At 45.3% G+C, this 17,837-nt stretch overlaps 1 protein-coding gene and 1 long non-coding RNA gene across 5 annotated transcripts in view; one reads left to right on the top strand and one right to left on the bottom strand.

Annotated features, from left to right (window-relative positions):
• CDK5RAP2 (CDK5 regulatory subunit associated protein 2) overlaps nucleotides 1-7,708 on the bottom strand; it is a 194,642-nt gene extending 186,934 nt beyond the window's left edge. For 2 of the 3 annotated variants that reach the window (XM_033237638.1, XM_033237640.1), the window contains exon 1: nucleotides 7,451-7,707. In XM_033237638.1, the coding sequence (XP_033093529.1) occupies nucleotides 7,451-7,509 (59 nt within the window). In that variant the 5' untranslated portion in view covers nucleotides 7,510-7,707. Of the gene's footprint in view, nucleotides 1-7,450 lie in introns of all 3 variants that reach the window. The other variant, XM_033237639.1, reaches the window with a different exon arrangement.
• LOC117098755 lies at nucleotides 7,691-13,661 on the top strand. 2 transcript variants are annotated; one of them, XR_004443575.1, is made up of 4 exons: nucleotides 7,691-7,769; nucleotides 9,971-10,113; nucleotides 11,424-11,520; nucleotides 13,621-13,661. It is a non-coding gene; the product is annotated as an uncharacterized LOC117098755 (long non-coding RNA). The 2 variants fall into 2 exon arrangements; XR_004443576.1 differs by lacking the exon at nucleotides 9,971-10,113 and having other exon boundaries at nucleotides 7,692-7,769.
• The last annotated feature ends 4,176 nt before the right edge of the window (nucleotides 13,662-17,837 follow it).

Here is a 17,837-nt window from a genome sequence, read left to right as displayed (position 1 = left end):
GCTTATAGTGAGCTGAGATCCAGCCACTGCACTCCAGCCTGGGAGAGAGAGCGAGACTCCGTCTCAAAAAAAAAAAAAAAAAAAAGAATGTCAAACAATGCAAAATTCACTGATCCAAGAAGTTGTCCTGGTTGAATTACATAAATACATTCAGTGAGGATCTGGAGACATTGACAGAAAACTAACCCATAATAGGAGGTGTGGTGTGACACAAAAGACACTATCCTGGATTCTATTCTAAGCTCTGCCATGTATCTCTCTGAGCCTCACTTTCTTCAACTGTAAAAGGGGAACAGCAGCTACCTCACAGAGTAATTGGCAATTAAACAAGATACAGCAAGGTCCAGTATATTGTGGGTACTCCACAAATGAGAGCAAAATATCATGTCGCCTTGAAACCTACAGTGCTTTACAATTTATAAAAGATTTACCATCATTAGAATTGCCTAACTTCCTGAGGGTGCACACATTTTTCAAGGCCCAGACAATTTCACTGTCCTAGCCAGGGTCACATGGCAGTTCAGTAGAGAGCCAGGTCCAGAAGCCAGGTCTTTTACGTCCAACCCCCACGAATGCTTCCCTATACCACACTGTAAACTAGGAGCTGATGGAAACTCAGCTTGACTTCTTGGCAGTTTGCTCTTTCCATGCCTCTAAATCCAAATTCACTGTGCTCCTCAGACAATTTTGCCTGACCACCAAACTTTGGAGTTGGAATGTACCTTCAAGATCAAAAACAGGCAAAAAATTGGAAATATCATAAAATTCCAACATCAAGAAAATGATCCAAAAAAAAATGTGTCCAGGTCGGGTACAGTGACTCGTGTCTAAAATCCCAGTACTTTGGGAGGCCAAGGCCGGTGGATCACTTGAGATCAGGAGTTCGAGACCAGCCTGGCCAATATGGTGAAACCCCATCTCTACTAAAAATACAAAAATTAGCCGGGCATTATGGCAGGTGCCTGTAATCCTAGCTACTCGGGAGGCTGAGGCAGGAGAATCACTTGAACCCAGGAGGCGCAGGTTGCAGTGAGCTGAGATCACGCCGCTGCACTCCAGGCTGGGTGACAGAGTGAGACTCTGTCTCAAAAAATAAAATAAAAAATAAAAAAATAAAAAATGTGTCCCCTATAAAGGCAAATGAAAAAACATAAACAGAATACATCCTCAATTATGAAAACAAATACATACAGTACATAAATACTGAAGTCACCTCAAGTCCGTTTTGGAAATAGGTGGGCTATAGATATATAACAAGACAAAGGAAATACACTGAAATATTAAAAGTCATCATCAGTAGGGAAATGAGAGGTTTTCTTCCTTTTTAATGTTGTATAATTCTCAATTTCCTCCAATAAACATCACTAAAAGGACAAAGTCAATTTTCTAAACTGAATTTTAAAAACTAAAATAAAGTTCAACCATCACCTTTTGCAGACAGTGGTCCAGAAGCCCAAGGTCACACACACTAGGGTATTGGCCAAGCTCAGCCTAAGGTCTGGTCCTACACTCTCAATCTGGGGTTCTCTCCACCAGAGCCATTACATTAACTCCCACTGGCTGAAACTGCCCATGAATAACTCAAGCCAAGATCAATCACAGCTGAAAAGTACCTAGCAAACAAAGCCAAAGATTTTGGTCTTAGACAAACTTCCTACAGGCAAAGTTTGAAAAACGACATTTGACATCCCAACTCTTAGACAAAACCACTATGTAATGCAGAAATTCTTGCTTGGATCCTGCCAACTTTCCATTTGGGCTTTACCTCCCACTTTTAAAATGCTATGAACCTCTGTCACCTGCATCCTCCAGTCAGTTCCAACCACACCTCCAGCCCCAAGCAGCTCCCACTTTCCATTCTGATCATTCACTTGTAGCCTTATAATTAAGGTTGGGGCCTCAGGGAGACTCACCAGAAATAAAAACAATGTAAGCAAAACAAAAGGGCTCAGATATGATCTTACTCCACAGATGAGAAGACTGAAACCCAGAAATGGGTTAGGAACTTATTTGCTCAAAATCACAAAAGTTACTGGCAAAGCTGAGCCCAAAGTCCAGGATCCCAGTGCCTTTTCCCCTTGCTAGCCTGTGTGTGGACTGCCCAAAGCTCCTACATAAATGTGACACATGGTGGAGTACCAGTTTCCTCACGTGCAAAATAAAGCACAATCTAAGAAACCTGCCTTACATGGAGCACCCATTCTGCACAAGCACCGCACTCAGCACAGGACAGGCAGCCTTCCCTTTCATCCTCACCACAGGACTGAAGTCCATTTTCTAAACTGAATGTTTGAAATTAAAATCAGGTTTAATCCTCACCATAGTCCTTCTGCAGTAGGTGGTGATTTTTAATGTTACCTTTTTTTTTTTTATTTTCTAATGAGGAAAAACAAAGACCCAAAAGTTAATAGGTTGGAAACTCCAAGCCAGCCTGACTTTAACCCCCTGCCCTGAACCTACACCACCCTGGTACCCCTGACGCCTTCCCTGAGGTTGGGGATGGGGGGGGTGGTGGTGGTGGTAAGGACCAAATGGACTGAGGCATAAGGTTTCCATCACTCAGCACAGGGCACAGCCATCATAATGACTCTTCTGTTTTGTTTCGGTTTGGTTTTTTGGAGACTCTCACTATATCGCCCAGGCTGGAGTGCAGTGGTGTGATCTCAGCTCACTGCAACCTCCACCTTCCGTATTCAAGCGATTCTCATGCCTCAGCCTCCCAAGTAGCTAGGATTACAGGCATGCATCACCATGCCCAGCTAATTTTTTGTATTTTTAGTAGAGATGGAGTTTCACCACATTGGCCAGGCTGGTCTCAAACTCCTGAGCTCAGGTGACCTGACTGCCTCAGCCTCCCAAAGTGCTAGGATTACAGGGGTGAGCCATCGTGCCCTGCTGTAGCAACTGTCTGTGGACAATTTTTGAGTGATTGAATGGATCTTCACCTGAGCTCCACCACCTCCTCCTGTCTTGCTCTATTGCTACCAAAAAGGAGTGACCTCTTTCTATGCCTATATATGCCAGTAACAAATGTCCATTCAAACCACAAGACCCAACAGGACTGTCTCCTTGACAAATTGTTTCATGAGAGCTGTGAATGAGACCAGACATAACATTCAGACGATTACACCAACGAGCTCACTTTTGTCTTTTAACAACCCCTTTTTCATTCTATTTTATTCTTAATTAGAGAAAAATACATAAATTTAAAAAAAAAATACAGATAAGCCTAAAGTTCTCCTTGGCTCCTCCTCACTCCCATCTAGTACCCACCTAAGAGGTAATCACTGTTACCAAAAAGACCTGTAACTTCCAGATCTTTTTATGTGTTTTTACATAGATAGTTTTAATTTTGCTGCTTAAAAATAAAACACATGCAATCAAACAGTATATATCTTGCTACAACATCTTTCTTCTACTTAATATGCCCTCAAGATGTTTTCATGACAGTACAAATAGATATGCCTCAAAGTTTTTAACTCCTACAAAGCTTTCTACAGCACTGTTCTTCAAACTTTACTGACCATGAGCCGCAGAAGAAATATTATTACTCTTCATCCTTGAAATGTTTTCTATTCTGTTCTACTTTTCTAAATCCTGGCTGCAACCTACTAAATTGAATTTCATGAGCTACCAATGGGCCACAGTCTGAAAGATACTTTTGAAAGGATGTGTATTTACCCAATCCCCTACCGATAATAACTCAATTTGTTTCCAAGTTTTTCTTTTACACATATTGTCATATGAATGTCCTTATAAGGTCCTGTTATGCACAAGTATGAGGATTTCTCTAGCATAGATGACAAGAAGTGGAATTGCTGGGTCAAAATATATTCACATTTTTTAAATGGACAATGGATTTGAATACACATTTCTCCAAAGAAAGTGTACAAATGGCTAAAAGGCACATGGAAAGATGCTCAACACATCAGTAGCCATTAACGTGTAATCAATACCACAATGAGGGCCGGGCGCAGTGGCTCACTCCTGTAATCCCAGCACTTTGGGAGGCCGAAGTGGGCGGATCATCTGAGGTCAAGAGTTTGACACCAGCCTGGCCAACATGGTGAAGCCCCATCTCTACTAAAAATATACAAATTAGCCAAGCGTGCTGGCATGCGCCTGTAGTCCCAACTACTTGGGAGGCTGAGGCACGAGAATCACTTAAACCCATGAGGCAGAGGATGTGGTGGGCTGAAACTGCACCGCTGCACTCCAGCCTGGGTGAGAGAGTGAGACTCTGTCTCAAAAAAAAAAACAAACAAACAAACAAACCACAATGAGATACCTACCATGCCACACCCTAAGGGTATAATCAAAAGGACAATAAAAATATTGGTGAGGGGCAGGCACAGTGGCTTGTGCCTGTAATCCCAGCACTTAGCAAGGCAGAGGCAGGAGGATCACTTGAGCCCAGGAATTTAAGACCAGTCTGGGTAACAGAGCAAGACTATCTCTAAAAAAAATTTAAAAGAAAAGTCTTAAAAAGGAAAGAAATTCTGACACATACTACAACATGCCTGAACCTTGAGGACATAATGCTACATTAAATAAACCAGTCACAAAAGGACAAATAGTGTATTATTCTACTCATACGCGATACTTACAGAGTAGTCACAATCATAGAGACAGGCTGGGTGCAATGGCACATACCTATAATTCCAGCACTTTGGGAGGCCGAGGCAGGCAGAACACTTGAGGCCAGGAGTTCAAGACCAGCCTGGTCAACCTGGTGAAACCCTGTCTCTACTAAAAATACAAAAATTAGCCAGGTGTAGTGGGGCATGCCTGCAGTCCCAGCCACTAAGTGGATGAGCCACGAGAATTGCTTGAACCCTGGAGGCGGGAGTTGCAGTGAACCAAGATCACTCCACTGCACTCCAGCCTGGGCAACAGAGCAAGACCGTATCTCAGGAAAAAAAAAAAAAACATAGAGACAGAAAGTAGACTGGTGATTGTCAGAGGCTGGAAGAAGAGGGGAATAGGGAGTTACTGTTTTAACAGGGACAGAGTTTCTGTTTTGCATTTGCAAGACGGAGAGTTACAAAGATAGATAGTGGTGACAGTTCAGCAATAATACAAATAGATTTAATACAACTGAACCATGCTTTAAAATGGTTAAGATGGAATGTATGCAGTATCTAGGCCCTGTAAAGGAGGGAGATGAGGGAAAGGAGAATGTTTGCTGTTCTGTTGAGTAGTTACTCCAGGTCAGACACTGAGCTAAACTTTTTAAGATTCATTTTAATCCTTATGCCAACCCTAGGCTTTACACCAACCCCTTTTACAGATGATAAACACTGAGGCTCATGGAGGATGAGTGACTTGCCCCAAATCAAGGGGTTGTTAAGTAGCAGAACTGGGATTGAAACCCAGCTAGGCCTGGGACCCCAAAACCTAAGTGTTTGGCCAACAAGCAGTGAAATGAGAATGGCTATCTGAGAGAATAATAATGGAAGTTACGATAACAGCAATAAGCAGCATTAAAAGCATAAAGCAGCAGACTGTGAAGAGCAGATTTATATTTAAAAAATAGTTCTCAGGCTGGGCATGGTGGTTCACACCTGTAATCTCAGCACTTTGGGAGGCCAAGGTGGGGAGATCACGAGATAAGGAGATGGAGACCGTCCTGGCCAACATGGTGAAACCCTGTCTCTACTAAACATACAAAAATTAGCCAGGCATGGTGGTGCACTCCTGTAATCCCAGCTACAGGGGAGGCTGAGGCAAGAGAATTGCTTGAACCCGGGAGGCAGAGGTTGCAGTGAGTCGAGATCGCGCCACTGCACTCCAGCCTGGTGATAGAGCAAGACTCAAATAAATAATAGTTTTCAAACTGTAGTATAAAAAACTATTAGAGGTGCAAAGGACAATACAGGAGAGAAGCCTTACTCCAAATATACTGGGGCAGTGGAAGTAAAACAGACAGAAAAGGGTATGATGAAATATCACAGGACCCAATTAGACAGGAACTGCAAAGCATCTTAGTCTGTGCCTGATACATGAAGGTTCTCAATAAACAGAAAAACCATTTGTCCAGGTTTACCCAAGATAGGCCCTATGTATGTCTGCTGCCCGGGCATAAATATTAATTATTTTCACTTTTTTTTTTTTTTAAGACAGAGTCTCACTTTGTCACCCAGGCTACAGCGCAGTGGCATGAACACAGCTCACTGCAGCATCAACCTTCCAGGCTCAAGCAATCCTCCTGCCTCAGCCTCCCGAGCAGCTGGGACTACAAGTGCATGCCACCAGGCCTGGCTAATTTTTGTATTTTTTGTAGAGATAGGATTTCACCATGTTTCCCAGGTTGATCTCACACTCCTGTGCTCAAGAAATGGGCCCACCTCAGCCTCCCCAAGGACTTGGATTACAGGGGTGAGCCACCGCGCCTGGCCCTTTTCACTCTTAAAAGTGTCCCAGTTAGCACAATAAATACTATGGTCACCCTTTCAATTAGGATCTGTTGACTAAAAGCAGCAGCTTGTCCCTAGTAGAGCTGGATAAACAGTGCAGGTTCTCATTCAGGGCTCTCCTCTTCTTTCTTCTACTCACTCTCCAACCAGGAGTCCAGGACAACCACAGAGGCCAGCCCTGGAGCAGTGTAGTGCTCTATTAGGCCTTCTTACCAGACCCCAGCTCAACCAGCAATGGGGACTCCCAGTCTCTTGGGGCAGGTCCATGGGAGGCCACTCTTGGCCATTATTCCCTGATTCATATCACCTTTGATGACAGTAGTAATAATAACACCAATGGCAACACAAGATCATTTTTTAAGCACTGATTATGTGGCAGGCACTACACTTGCCAAGCTAATGGCTCGACAGGCATCACCTCTTTTAATCCTCACTCCAACTCTGTTGGGTGGATATTACTAGCCCATTTTACAGATGGGAAAGCCGGTGAAATCACTTTACCAAGGTCACACAGCTAGTCAGTTTACAGGGCTGGATTTGAATCCAGTTTTGTCCAACTCCAGCCACGGCTCTTAACCATTGCACTCCATTGCCTCCTGGGTGGCCACTATCTGACCCAAAAAGCAAAGTCTGGGCATACCGGCTATACTCGCCATAATGAAAAGAAACCCTCAAACCAGAGTGAACCATTAGGTGCCCTCAAGGTCCCTGTTCTCCACTAATCCCCACTAACGGGATACTCCAAGTGGCCCCACCCTGGTCCTACTCTTTCACAAAACCGCTTACTTGTTCTTCAAGCCCTCTACAAAGTACGTGGTGCAATGCTACAGGCAACTGTGGTGCAGATCTTGGCTCCCAGCCCCCCAGAGTGTCAGCTGGTGGGCCCCCCAGAGACCCTCTCTGAAGGAGCCCACCCCACACACTTGCCCCTGGCCAGACACCCTCAAAAGCAAACCTCAAGGCCGCGTTAGAGCCAAACCCCATCAGCTGGAACCCCGGCCCGGTTACCAAGACCACCAATGCCCCGGCCGCACCTGCAGCCGCTGAGCGTCCCAGGGAGGGTGACGTCCTCTTCCAACACCGAGTCCATCATGGATACAGAGGTGCTGGCGGTGTTGGTGTCTGTGGCGGCGGTGCCACTAGTAACCCCCGCGGTCGCGACCCGCCGAGCTCCCAATGTCCCCGCCCCCTCCACCCCAGCGATTGTTCTGACTCCTGCGGCGCCGCTGGAATTCAAACCACAGACGCCGCCATCTTTCCCGGCGCTTCTTCCTACGGAAACGAGGCGGGGTCACCGAGGCGCACGCAGTGAAGCCGACCGGCTGGCGCCAGAGGACGGGCAGGGAAGCGGGGGTAGGTGCCATCTTAACTAAGGGCATAGCGTCCGTGCTTTATGCCAGCAAAACTAAGAGAAAAAAAAAGGCCGGCTATCATTTTTTGTGAGGGCACTTAAGACGAGGTTGGCCGGGCGCGGTGGCTCAAGCCTGTAATCCCAGCACTTGGGGAGGCCGAGACGGGCGGATCACCAGGTCAGGAGATCGAGACCATCCTGGCTAACACGGTGAAACCCGTCTCTACTAAAAATACAAAAAACTAGCCGGGCGAGGTGGCGGGCGCCTGTAGTCCCAGCTACCCGGGAGGCTGAGGCAGGAGAATGGAGTGAACTCGGGAGGCGGAGCTTGCAGTGAGCTGAGATCCGGCCACAGCACTCCCGCCTGGGTGACAGAGCGAGACTCCGTCTCAAAAAAAAAAAGACGAGGCTAGGGCGGGTGCCATCTTTGTTGAGGGCCAAAGCCGGCCCTAGTCCGTTAATTTACGCGGGAGATGGAAATGAATACAGCGCCTTAGGCATCCTCAAATTTCCTAACCCCGTGTTTGCTTTTCTGGAATAATGACCCCAAAACTGTGATTTGACCTTGAGTTGAAACGCAGATAACTGAGTGCTGCCTTGCTTTAGAAAAATCCTACATGCGGGATCTCAAGGCAAACAGTAATTTGCAGACTTAGTTTGAAGCAAATAACTTACTCCCATGAGCCAGTGGTCAACAGCACTCCCACTCCAGTCACTCACCTATTGATCTTTTATTACCATTAGGACTCAAAAGGCACTTGTGGTCCGAAAACTGAGGCCCAGCGAGAGGAAAGGACTCTCCCAAAGTGATTAAGTATTGACAATGTCTTTCAACTGGAGCGGGGTCCGCAGCTCCTGCCAACTAATGAGGGCCCTCTGCATAACCCTGGCTGCCTTTCATTTTTGTCTTTTTTTTTTTTTCTTTCTTTCTTTTTGAGACGGCGCCTCACTCTGTCGCCAGGCTGGAGTGCGGTGGCGCAATCTCAGCTCACTGCAACCTCCACCTCCACCTCCACCTCCCGGGTTTAAGCGATTCTCCTGCCTCAGCCTCCCAAGTAGCTGGGATTACAGGCCCAGCACCACCAAGCCCAGGTAATTTTTGTATCTTTAGTAGAGACGGGGTTTCACCATGTTGGCCAGGATGGTCTCGATCTCTTGACCTCGTGGTCTGCACGCTTCAGCCTCCCAAAGTGCTGGAATTACAGGCATGAGCCACAGCACCCGGCCCCTTGGCCGCCTTTCTTAAAGCACATAGCAATCACCAAACACTTAGATAATCTTGGCAGAGCTTAAGCAATGAAATCAACCTTCCCCTCCTCAACTCAGTGTTGCTCCTTCCTCTGCAGGCCCTTGTGAGAGCACCGGATGAAAATAACTTGAAACAGTTGATGAGTGGATAGATAGTGACTTTCCCAGTAATCTTGAACAATTCCCGTTTCACCCTCAGTTTCCTCATTCTTTTTTTTTTTTTTTAATAGAGACAGGGTCTCACTATGTTGCCTAGACTGGTCTTGAACTCCTGGCCTCAAGCAATACTCCCACTTGGCCTCCCAAAGTGCTGGGGTTATAGGCCTGAGCCACTGCACCAGGCCCTCATTCTTCAATTAAGTAATTAACCAATTATTGATACTTTTCAAAAGAAGCCTTCCCTAATCATTTAATCTAAATCAAGCCACTTCTTGTATTCCTAGCAATGCAAATTATTCCTTTGTGGCACTTACCATATTTTGCAGTGTGTGTGTGTGTGTGTGTGTGTAAAATCTTTTTAAATGTCTTTCCTTGCACTAGACTGGAAGCTACATGGGGCAGAGACTACATTCTGAATTGTTCACTGCTATATCCTCAACGGCTAGCACATGTCTGCTACTCAGCAGCTATTTGAAAATGTATGTTAAGTGAATGATTCAATCAATCAATCTGGAAATGAGGACAATACCTATACTGCAAGGTTTTTGTAAGAATAATCGGAGATACTTTTAGGAGCTCAGTCAATAGTAATTCTGTGTATCCCAGATTCATATTCATTCTCTCTCTCTCTCTGTTTCTCTTTCTCTCTCTCTTCTCTCTCTCTCTCTCTCTGTTTCTCTTTCTCTCTCTCTCTCTCTCTGTTTCTCTTTCTCTCTCTCTCTCTCTCTCTCTTTCTCTCAGCTTTAGTGAGGCTTCCAAAGCCCACGATTTTTGCCTGTCCCTCTTCTTTCCCTAGATCTTCAACCACCCCCAGCATTAGCAATATAAAAGCATGAAAAAGAGGGAGAGCTTAGCACACCGGGTGCACTGCTCCAGGAAGGGGCAGTCCTTGAAGCCCAGAAACAATACTCCTTGCCAGTAAGTTCAACCCATGAACAGGTGTGTCCAAAAACAGAAAAGTTGGGGTGTCAGGATTCCCCCCGGCTCTGCCACCAACAATGTGATCTTTGGCAGATCACTTCTTTCTTTTCCTTTTTTTTTTTTTTTTTTTTGAGATGGAGCTTTCCTCTTGTTGCCCAGACTGGGGTGCAATGGTGTGATCTCAGCTCACCGCAACCTCTGCCTCCCAGGTTCAAGCGATTCTCCTGCCTCAGCCTCGCAAGTAACTGGGATTATAGGCATGCGCCACCACGCCTGGCTAGTTTTGTATTTTTAGTAGAGGCGGGGTTTGTCCATCTTGGTCAGGTTGGTCTCGAACTCCTGACCTCAGGTGATCCACCCACCTCAGCCTCCCAAAGTGCTGGGATTACAGGCATGAGCCACCCCGCCCAGCCTGGCAGATCACTTCTCTATGGACCTCAGCTTCTACATCTGTTAAATGAGAGGGCTGAACCTCAGGGTCTCTCAGGATGTTGCAGCTCTGGAGGTGAATTCTGCGTTTCTTTACTTTTCTTTCTTTTTTTTTTTTTTTTTGAGATGGAGTCTTGCTCTGTTGCCCAGGCTGGAGTACAGTGATGCGATCTCGGCTCAATGCAACCGCCACCTCCTGGGTTCAAGTGATTCTCCCGCCGCAGCCTCCCAAGTAGCTGGGATCACAGGCACCTGCCACCACACCCAGCGAATTTTCGTATTTTTAGTAGAGACGGGGTTTTACCACGTTGGCCAGGCTGGCCTTGAACTCCTGACCTCAGGTGATCCACCCACCTCGGCCTCCCAAAGTGTTGGGATTACAGGCGTGAGCCACTGTGCCCAGCTTCTGTGTATATGTCAAAGCTACTAACATACAACCAGCTCTCTCATGGGGAGGAAGGCTAACACTTCCCACATGAAGGAACTAACTTTGCATCTCCAGCCAATGAAAACTCTTGAGAATATAAACAAGGAAGAGAACTTACACATTTTTTTTTTTTTTTTTTTTTTTTGAGACGGAGTCTCGCTCTGCCGCCCAGGCTGGAGTGCAGTGGCCGGGTCTCAGCTCACTGCAAGCTCCGCCTCCTGGGTTTACGCCATTCTCCTGCCTCAGCCTCCCAAGCAGCTGGGACTACAGGCGCCCGCCATGTCGCCCGGCTAGTTTTTTGTATTTTTTAGTAGAGACGGGGTTTCACCGTGTTAGCCAGGATGGTCTCGATCTCCTGACCTCGTGATCCGCCCGTCTCGGCCTCCCAAAGTGCTGGGATTACAGGCTTGAGCCACCGCGCCCGGCCAGAACTTACACATTTTGAACGTGTCTTATGTGTCACTTGTTCCAGGTATATCACATGCAACACCTCATTTAACCCTCCCAACAACCTTCTGCAGGAGGTGCTACTATTTGACTTAAAATTGAGAAGACTGAGGCTGCGAAAGGTAAAAACTACTTACTGAAGGTCCTACAGCTAGTAAGTGCCAGAGATGGGAACTGAGGCCAGGTCCCTTTGAATTCCAGTACCTTGAATGTTTCAGGCAGCCTGTCATCCCCATTTGGGTTTTTATTTTGCTTTAGAATTTAGTATTAAGAGGTGAGGTCTACACCCAGACGACAGTATTTAAGGGACGTGTTCACCAGACCCTACTCCTTGGGAAACTGCTCCAAAGTGGCTAAGAGGTGAATCTTAGTGTGGGCAGTTTACAGAACCAGAAGTCTGGACACCTGGATTCTGACTCTGGAAACTCTTCCCATTTATCCTGTGACCTGGGGTTCCTTCCCGCTTGCTACACATCGATTTTCCCATGTGTAAAATGGGGAGGACAGTGCTGAGTTCACATGGTTGCCTCATCTAATTGAATACCTTGGACATTATTGAAGAAGAAAGAACCTGTAAGGAGTTGGGTTGTTTTTTCAATTTATTTAATTTTTTTTTTTTTTTGACACAGGGTCTTGCTTTGTCAACCAGGCTGGTGTGCAGTAAGAGTGATCATAGCTCACTGCAGCCTCCACCTCCTAGGCTTAGGTGATCCTCCTACCTCAGCCACCCAAGTAGCTGGGACCACAGGCAGGTGCCACCATGCCTGACTAATTTGTTTATTTTTAGTAGAGACGGGGTCTTGGTATGTTGCCCAGGCTGGTCTCAAACTCCTGGGCTCAACTGATTCTCCCACCTCAGCCTCAGAAAGTACTGGGGTTATATACATGAACCATCGCGCCCAGCCTAGGAGCTCTCATTATGATTAGTCTATTGCCTTGTTCAGCATGACCATGTCCCTGGATTGCATGCTGAACCCTTTAGTGAACCTGGAAACTGAAAATAGAATCAATTGCACAAAGGAAAGGCTCTTTGGAAGTTGGTTTTCCTGCTACTGTAGTGGTTTCATGGTCAGAGACAGAGGCCTTTGTCCTGTCTCTGTCTCACCATGATCTTTCTGCCAAGCCTAGAGGTGACGTCACTACCACCAGCTGTTTGGGCTATCTGGGGCTATCTCCTTGACAACAGCTGTCCAACCACAAAGCTGGCATTATTATTTCCTCAGACAAGGTCATATAAATGGCTGGGAGGCAGTAGCTTGCAGTCAGATGTTTTTCATTTGGGTAGAACCCTCCTGAAGCTTTCACAGATCAAGACACTTGAACTGCCATTACTAACAGCAAGAATAACTTTTTATAGGATCAATATATATGCAATGCTGCTACTTTGCACTCTTCCATTTGATCCTCATGGTGCTGGGAAGTGAACTGGGGTGATCGCACTACTCTACCTAAGAAGAAACTTAAGGCCCCGAGAGGGGAAGAGATTTCCCAAAGGCTACACTTCTTTTTGTTTCCTTCTTTCTTAGCTTTTTATTTAGAAACCATTTCAAACTTAGAAAAAAGTTGCAAAAATAGTACAAAGAATTTCTAAAATATTAACATCTTCCACAACCATAGCACAATTGTCAAAAATAAGAGATTACATTGATACAATACTACTTATTACAGACCTTATTTAAATTTAATCTTTTCCCATTAATTCCCTTTTGCTGGTCCAGGATCCAATCCAATATGCCACATTGCATTTACTTGTTACTTCTCCTTACTGTCCTCCAGTCTCTGACAGTTCTGTTTTTCATAGCATTGACACTCTTTTTTTTTGGAGACGCAGTCTCACTCTGTCACCCAGGCTGGGGTACAGTGGCGCGATCTCAGCTCTCACTGCAACCTCTGCCTCCCAGGTTCAAGTGATCCTCCCACCTCATCTTCCCACGTAGCTAGGATTACAAGGCATGCACCACCACGCCCAGCTAATTTTTGTATTTTTGTAGAGATAGAATTTTACAATGTTGGCCAGGCTGGTCTTGAACTCCTGACCCAGATAATCTGCCCATCTCGGCCCCCCAAAGTAATGGGATTACAGGTGTGAGCCACTGCGCCCGGCCAGCATTGATTGGCACTTTCTAAATGTTGTTGCCAGTTATCTGGTAGAATGTTCTTCAGTGTGGGTTTGTGTCGTGTTTTCTCAGGATCAAATTCAAGTTATGCACTTTTTTTTTCAGAGACAGAGTCTCACTCTGTCACCCAGGCTGAAGTGCAGTGGCACCATCATGGCTCACGGCCGCCTCTAACTCCTGGGCTCAAGTGCTCCTCCAGCCTCAGCCTCCCAAAGCCCTGGGATTACTGGTGTGAGCCACTATGCTGAGCCCAAGTTATGCACTTTTGACAAGAATACCACAAAAGTGACGCGCCCTTCCTTGGTTGTATATCAGGAGGCGCAGAATGTTAATATGTCACATTAATGGGTGATGTTAACTCTGATTTCTTGGCTAAGGTGGTATCTGCAATAAAATTACTGTTTTTCCTTTTGTAATTAATACTAATGTTGTGGGAAGATATTTGAAGCTGTGTGTTCAGTTTGTATACTTTCACCCACTAATTTTAGCATCTATTGATAATTCTTACCCAAAACCATTTTCACAGTAGTATTTGCCAATTGGTGATTTTCTATTTTCATTATCCTTTCTGTATTTATTGGAATTCTACTGTAAGGAAGAGCTTTCTCTTCTCCCCCATTTATTCATTTATTCAATTATTGATTTACATCATTATGAAGTCATGGATATTGGTTTATTTTATGTGTTTTAATCCATTTGTATCATTATTTGTTGCACAAGCTGTCCTAGATTTAGCTAAGCTGCCCTTCCTTTTTTTTTTTTTTTTTTTTTTTGAGACAGAGTCTTGCTCTGTCCCCAGGCTGCAGTGTGGTGGCGCGATCTCAACTCACTGCAACCTCCGCCTCCCGGGTTCAAGCAATTCTCCTGCGTCAGCCTCCCAAGTAGCTGGGACTACAGGCGCACACAACCACACCCAGCTAATTTTTGTATTTTTAGTAGAGACAGGGTTTCACCATGTTGGCCAGGATGGTCTCAATCTCCTGACCTCATGATCTGCCCGCCTTGCCCTCACAAAGTGCTGGGTTTACAGGCATGAGCCACTGCAACCGGCCCAAGCTGCCCTTCTAAACTATGACTCTGCTGAGATTCAAACCCATGCCTGTCCAGTCCCACAGTTGGCAGTATTTCTGGCACACGCATCTGCCCTGCTGCTCCCAAGACCTCTTGCCATCCAATCCTCAACACCAGCAGTCCTTATTAGGGACCAGTTCTCAATTATTACCCACTGCCTTCTCTGAAGAGTGCAGGGTGATCAAGCCAGTGATGCCTTCTGGGCCCAACATGTAGCCCAAGACTGTGCACATAGTAGGTGCTCAGTGCCAGTTTGTCAGATTAACTCCAAGTCCTGACTTTTTCTCAAAATGGAAAGAGGAATGAGAAATACCAAATATCAAAGGAATAGAATACGGATTATTGGACTAGGGATGGTAACACACATCAACATAAGATTAATACCAACCTCCCAGTTCAACTTTCTGGGCCTATTTTCTTATCGGTGTACTGAGTGAGTTACACTACAACATTGAGTCCCCTTCAGCTGTGATATTCCATGAATAACTAAAATTAGCTACCATATATGAAGCTCTTTCTGTGTGCCAGGTACTGTGTTATATACTTGGCATTCAATCCTTACAATAACCTTATGAAACAAGAACTGATGATGCTCTATCTAACTTTATGGTTGACAAAACTGAAGTACAGAGAGAAGAAAGAGTTGCCCGGCCATTGAAGGGGATCAAAATATGCCATCCCAACATATGCTACTTTTGCATAAGGATTATTTTGAGCTGAAGACAATTGAGAATCAAGAGATGCAGAAAGAATTTTCTGCCTTCTCCTTTTCTACCCTGAAGCAGGACATAAATTTCCCTTTGTGAAGATGTGCCTCCTCCCTGTCTACCATTAGTTTCCCCCATATATTCCCTAATCACTTCCCCATGATTTATCAGCTTTGAAGCTCAACACTCCCTTCCTTTGTCATAATGGGATAAAAGCCCTTGAGCCTAACCACTTATTTGAGTTTCACTTCTTTTCTATGAACTCTTGTGCACATAACTATTAATAAAAATTATATGCCTTTTCTCCTGTTAATCTGTCTTTTGTCCATTTAATTCACAGAACCCTCAGGTACTGAGCCAGACAGGATAAAGAGAAAGTTTTGCTCCCTGACACCATCCAAGTAGCTCAGTTGTGGAGATGAGATTTGAACCCAGAATTCATCCAAAAGCCCTTGCTCTTAACCACTAAGCCATAGTGCCTTTCACTGAATACCTGTCCTCAAGAAGCTGGTGAAAATGCACATAAATAATTATGAAACAAAGCAAAACATTTTAAATACTTTGTTGATATAAGAAAGATAACAGGGCTGGGCACGGTGGCTCACGCCTGTAATCCCAGCACTTTGGGAGGCCGAGGCAGGTGGATCACAAGGTCAGGAGATGGAGACCATCATAGCCAACATGGTGAAACCCCGTCTCTACTAAAATACAAAAAAAAAATTTAGCTGGGTGTAGTGACGTGCACCCGTAGTCCCAGCTACTTGGGAGGCTGAGGTAGGGGAATCACTTGAACCTGGGAGGTGGAGGATGCAGTGAGCTGAGATCACGCCACTGCACTCCAGCCTGGCGACAGAGCAAGACTCCATCTAAGAAAGAAAGAAAGAAAGAGAGAGAGAGAGAGAGAGAGAAAGAAAGAAAGAGGAAGGAAGGAAGGAGGAAGGAAGGAAGGAAGGAAGGAAGGAAGGAAGGAAGGAAGGAAGGAAAAGAAAGAAAGAAAGAAAGAAAAAGAAAGAGAAAGAAAGAAAGAAAGAAAAAGAAAAGAAAGAAGAAAGAAAGAAAGATAACAGTAAGATTCTAGGATCACAGAAAGGCTTGAGTCATTCTGATTGAAGAGTTGGGGAAGGCTATTTTACAAGTAAGACCCATGCCCTGCAAAAGCAGGATAAAAACCTGTCTATACTATTATGTGCACTAGCTCCTCGTGTTTGAAGGTCCACAGAGATCAAATAAAATCCCTACTTGATGGAACTATTTAAAAAGCCGGTGTCACATTCTTCCTCCCTTGATTCTACCTCACAACAGCTCTGAGAGAAGTTTGTTATCATTCTTCTATGGATAAGGAAATTGAGGCTCAGAAACATGAACCAATTTTCCCAAAGTCACACAGCAAGCTAGTGACAGAGAGGAGCTTGGACCTCCATTTCCTGATTCACAAAAGCTGGTTCCTGAGCTTTTTGAAACTTGCAGGAGCCCAAGATAATGTCCCACGCCAAGATCTCCTACCTAAATTGATCATCGTCAGTACTGTGGCCAGATCCCCACCCACTGAAATCCATGGTCTGCTAACAGAGATCTAAAAGCTGCTGGAAAAACTATCCTAGGATGCCAGAGAGTGCTTTCAAGTACCCTCTCCAGCTGCACATTGAATATGTAAAGCAGCAATAGCTCTAGGCAGAGAAGGATAATTGAATTAATCAACTGTCTGGACATTTTGCAGATTAAAAGAAGCACTTAATGTCTTGTGACTTGTAGGAGGGGACGGTAAACTTTGCATCTCCCTTAAATGCAGTGAATTCACATTGAGAGCACAGAGCAGAATCTAGAAAAGGATGAACACGACACTTGTGGCAGCTGCAGGGCCTCCTTCCTCAGGCGGATAAATGACAGTCCCCTTTTCCTTGCATGTGTCCTCTCTGTGTGACATGCCACCAAGTACACAGCACAGGCTGTGCCCTACACAAGCACATCCACTCAAAGGAGGAGTGGAGGCTGAAATTGAGTCCGTGTCATGCTGGACAAGCTGTGAGTTTATCCCAAAGCAGGGATGCCTTTTTTCTAATTCACACAAAAGAACTATACATGCCAGTGACTCTTAGAGTCTGAAATATACTTCCTTCCCCTTCTCTGTGTCCTAGGGTCCTCTAAACAGCAGTTCAAGAGAAAGTTTTGGGAGCCAGTTTGGGTAGATGTCCCACCTCTGGACTCCCCGAATACCCTGAGCCTATCATCATTGTGACATTTCGCTCTGTAACTGTTAACTTGGCTGCCACAGTGTGAACTCCTTGAGGCTAGGAGAGGCAATGCCAATATTTTATTTTTATTTCAATTTATTTTTTGAGATGGAATTTCACTCTTGTAGCCCAGGCTGGAGTGCAGTGGCATGATCTCAGCTCACTGCAACCTCCGCCTCCCAGGTTCAAGCAATTCTCCTGCCTCAGTCTCCCAAGTAGCTGGGACTACAGGTGTGCGCCACCATGCCCAGCTAATTTTTGTATTTTTAGTAGAGACAGGGTTTCACCATATTGGCCAGAATGGTCTTGAACT

This window comes from Trachypithecus francoisi, unplaced genomic scaffold, assembly GCF_009764315.1.
Source record: "Trachypithecus francoisi isolate TF-2019V2 unplaced genomic scaffold, Tfra_2.0 Lachesis_group16, whole genome shotgun sequence".
In the NCBI taxonomy this organism is placed as follows: Eukaryota; Metazoa; Chordata; class Mammalia; order Primates; family Cercopithecidae; genus Trachypithecus; species Trachypithecus francoisi.
The sequence above is the reverse complement of the archived record's forward strand: the minus strand, read 5'-3'. Positions and strand labels throughout refer to the sequence as shown.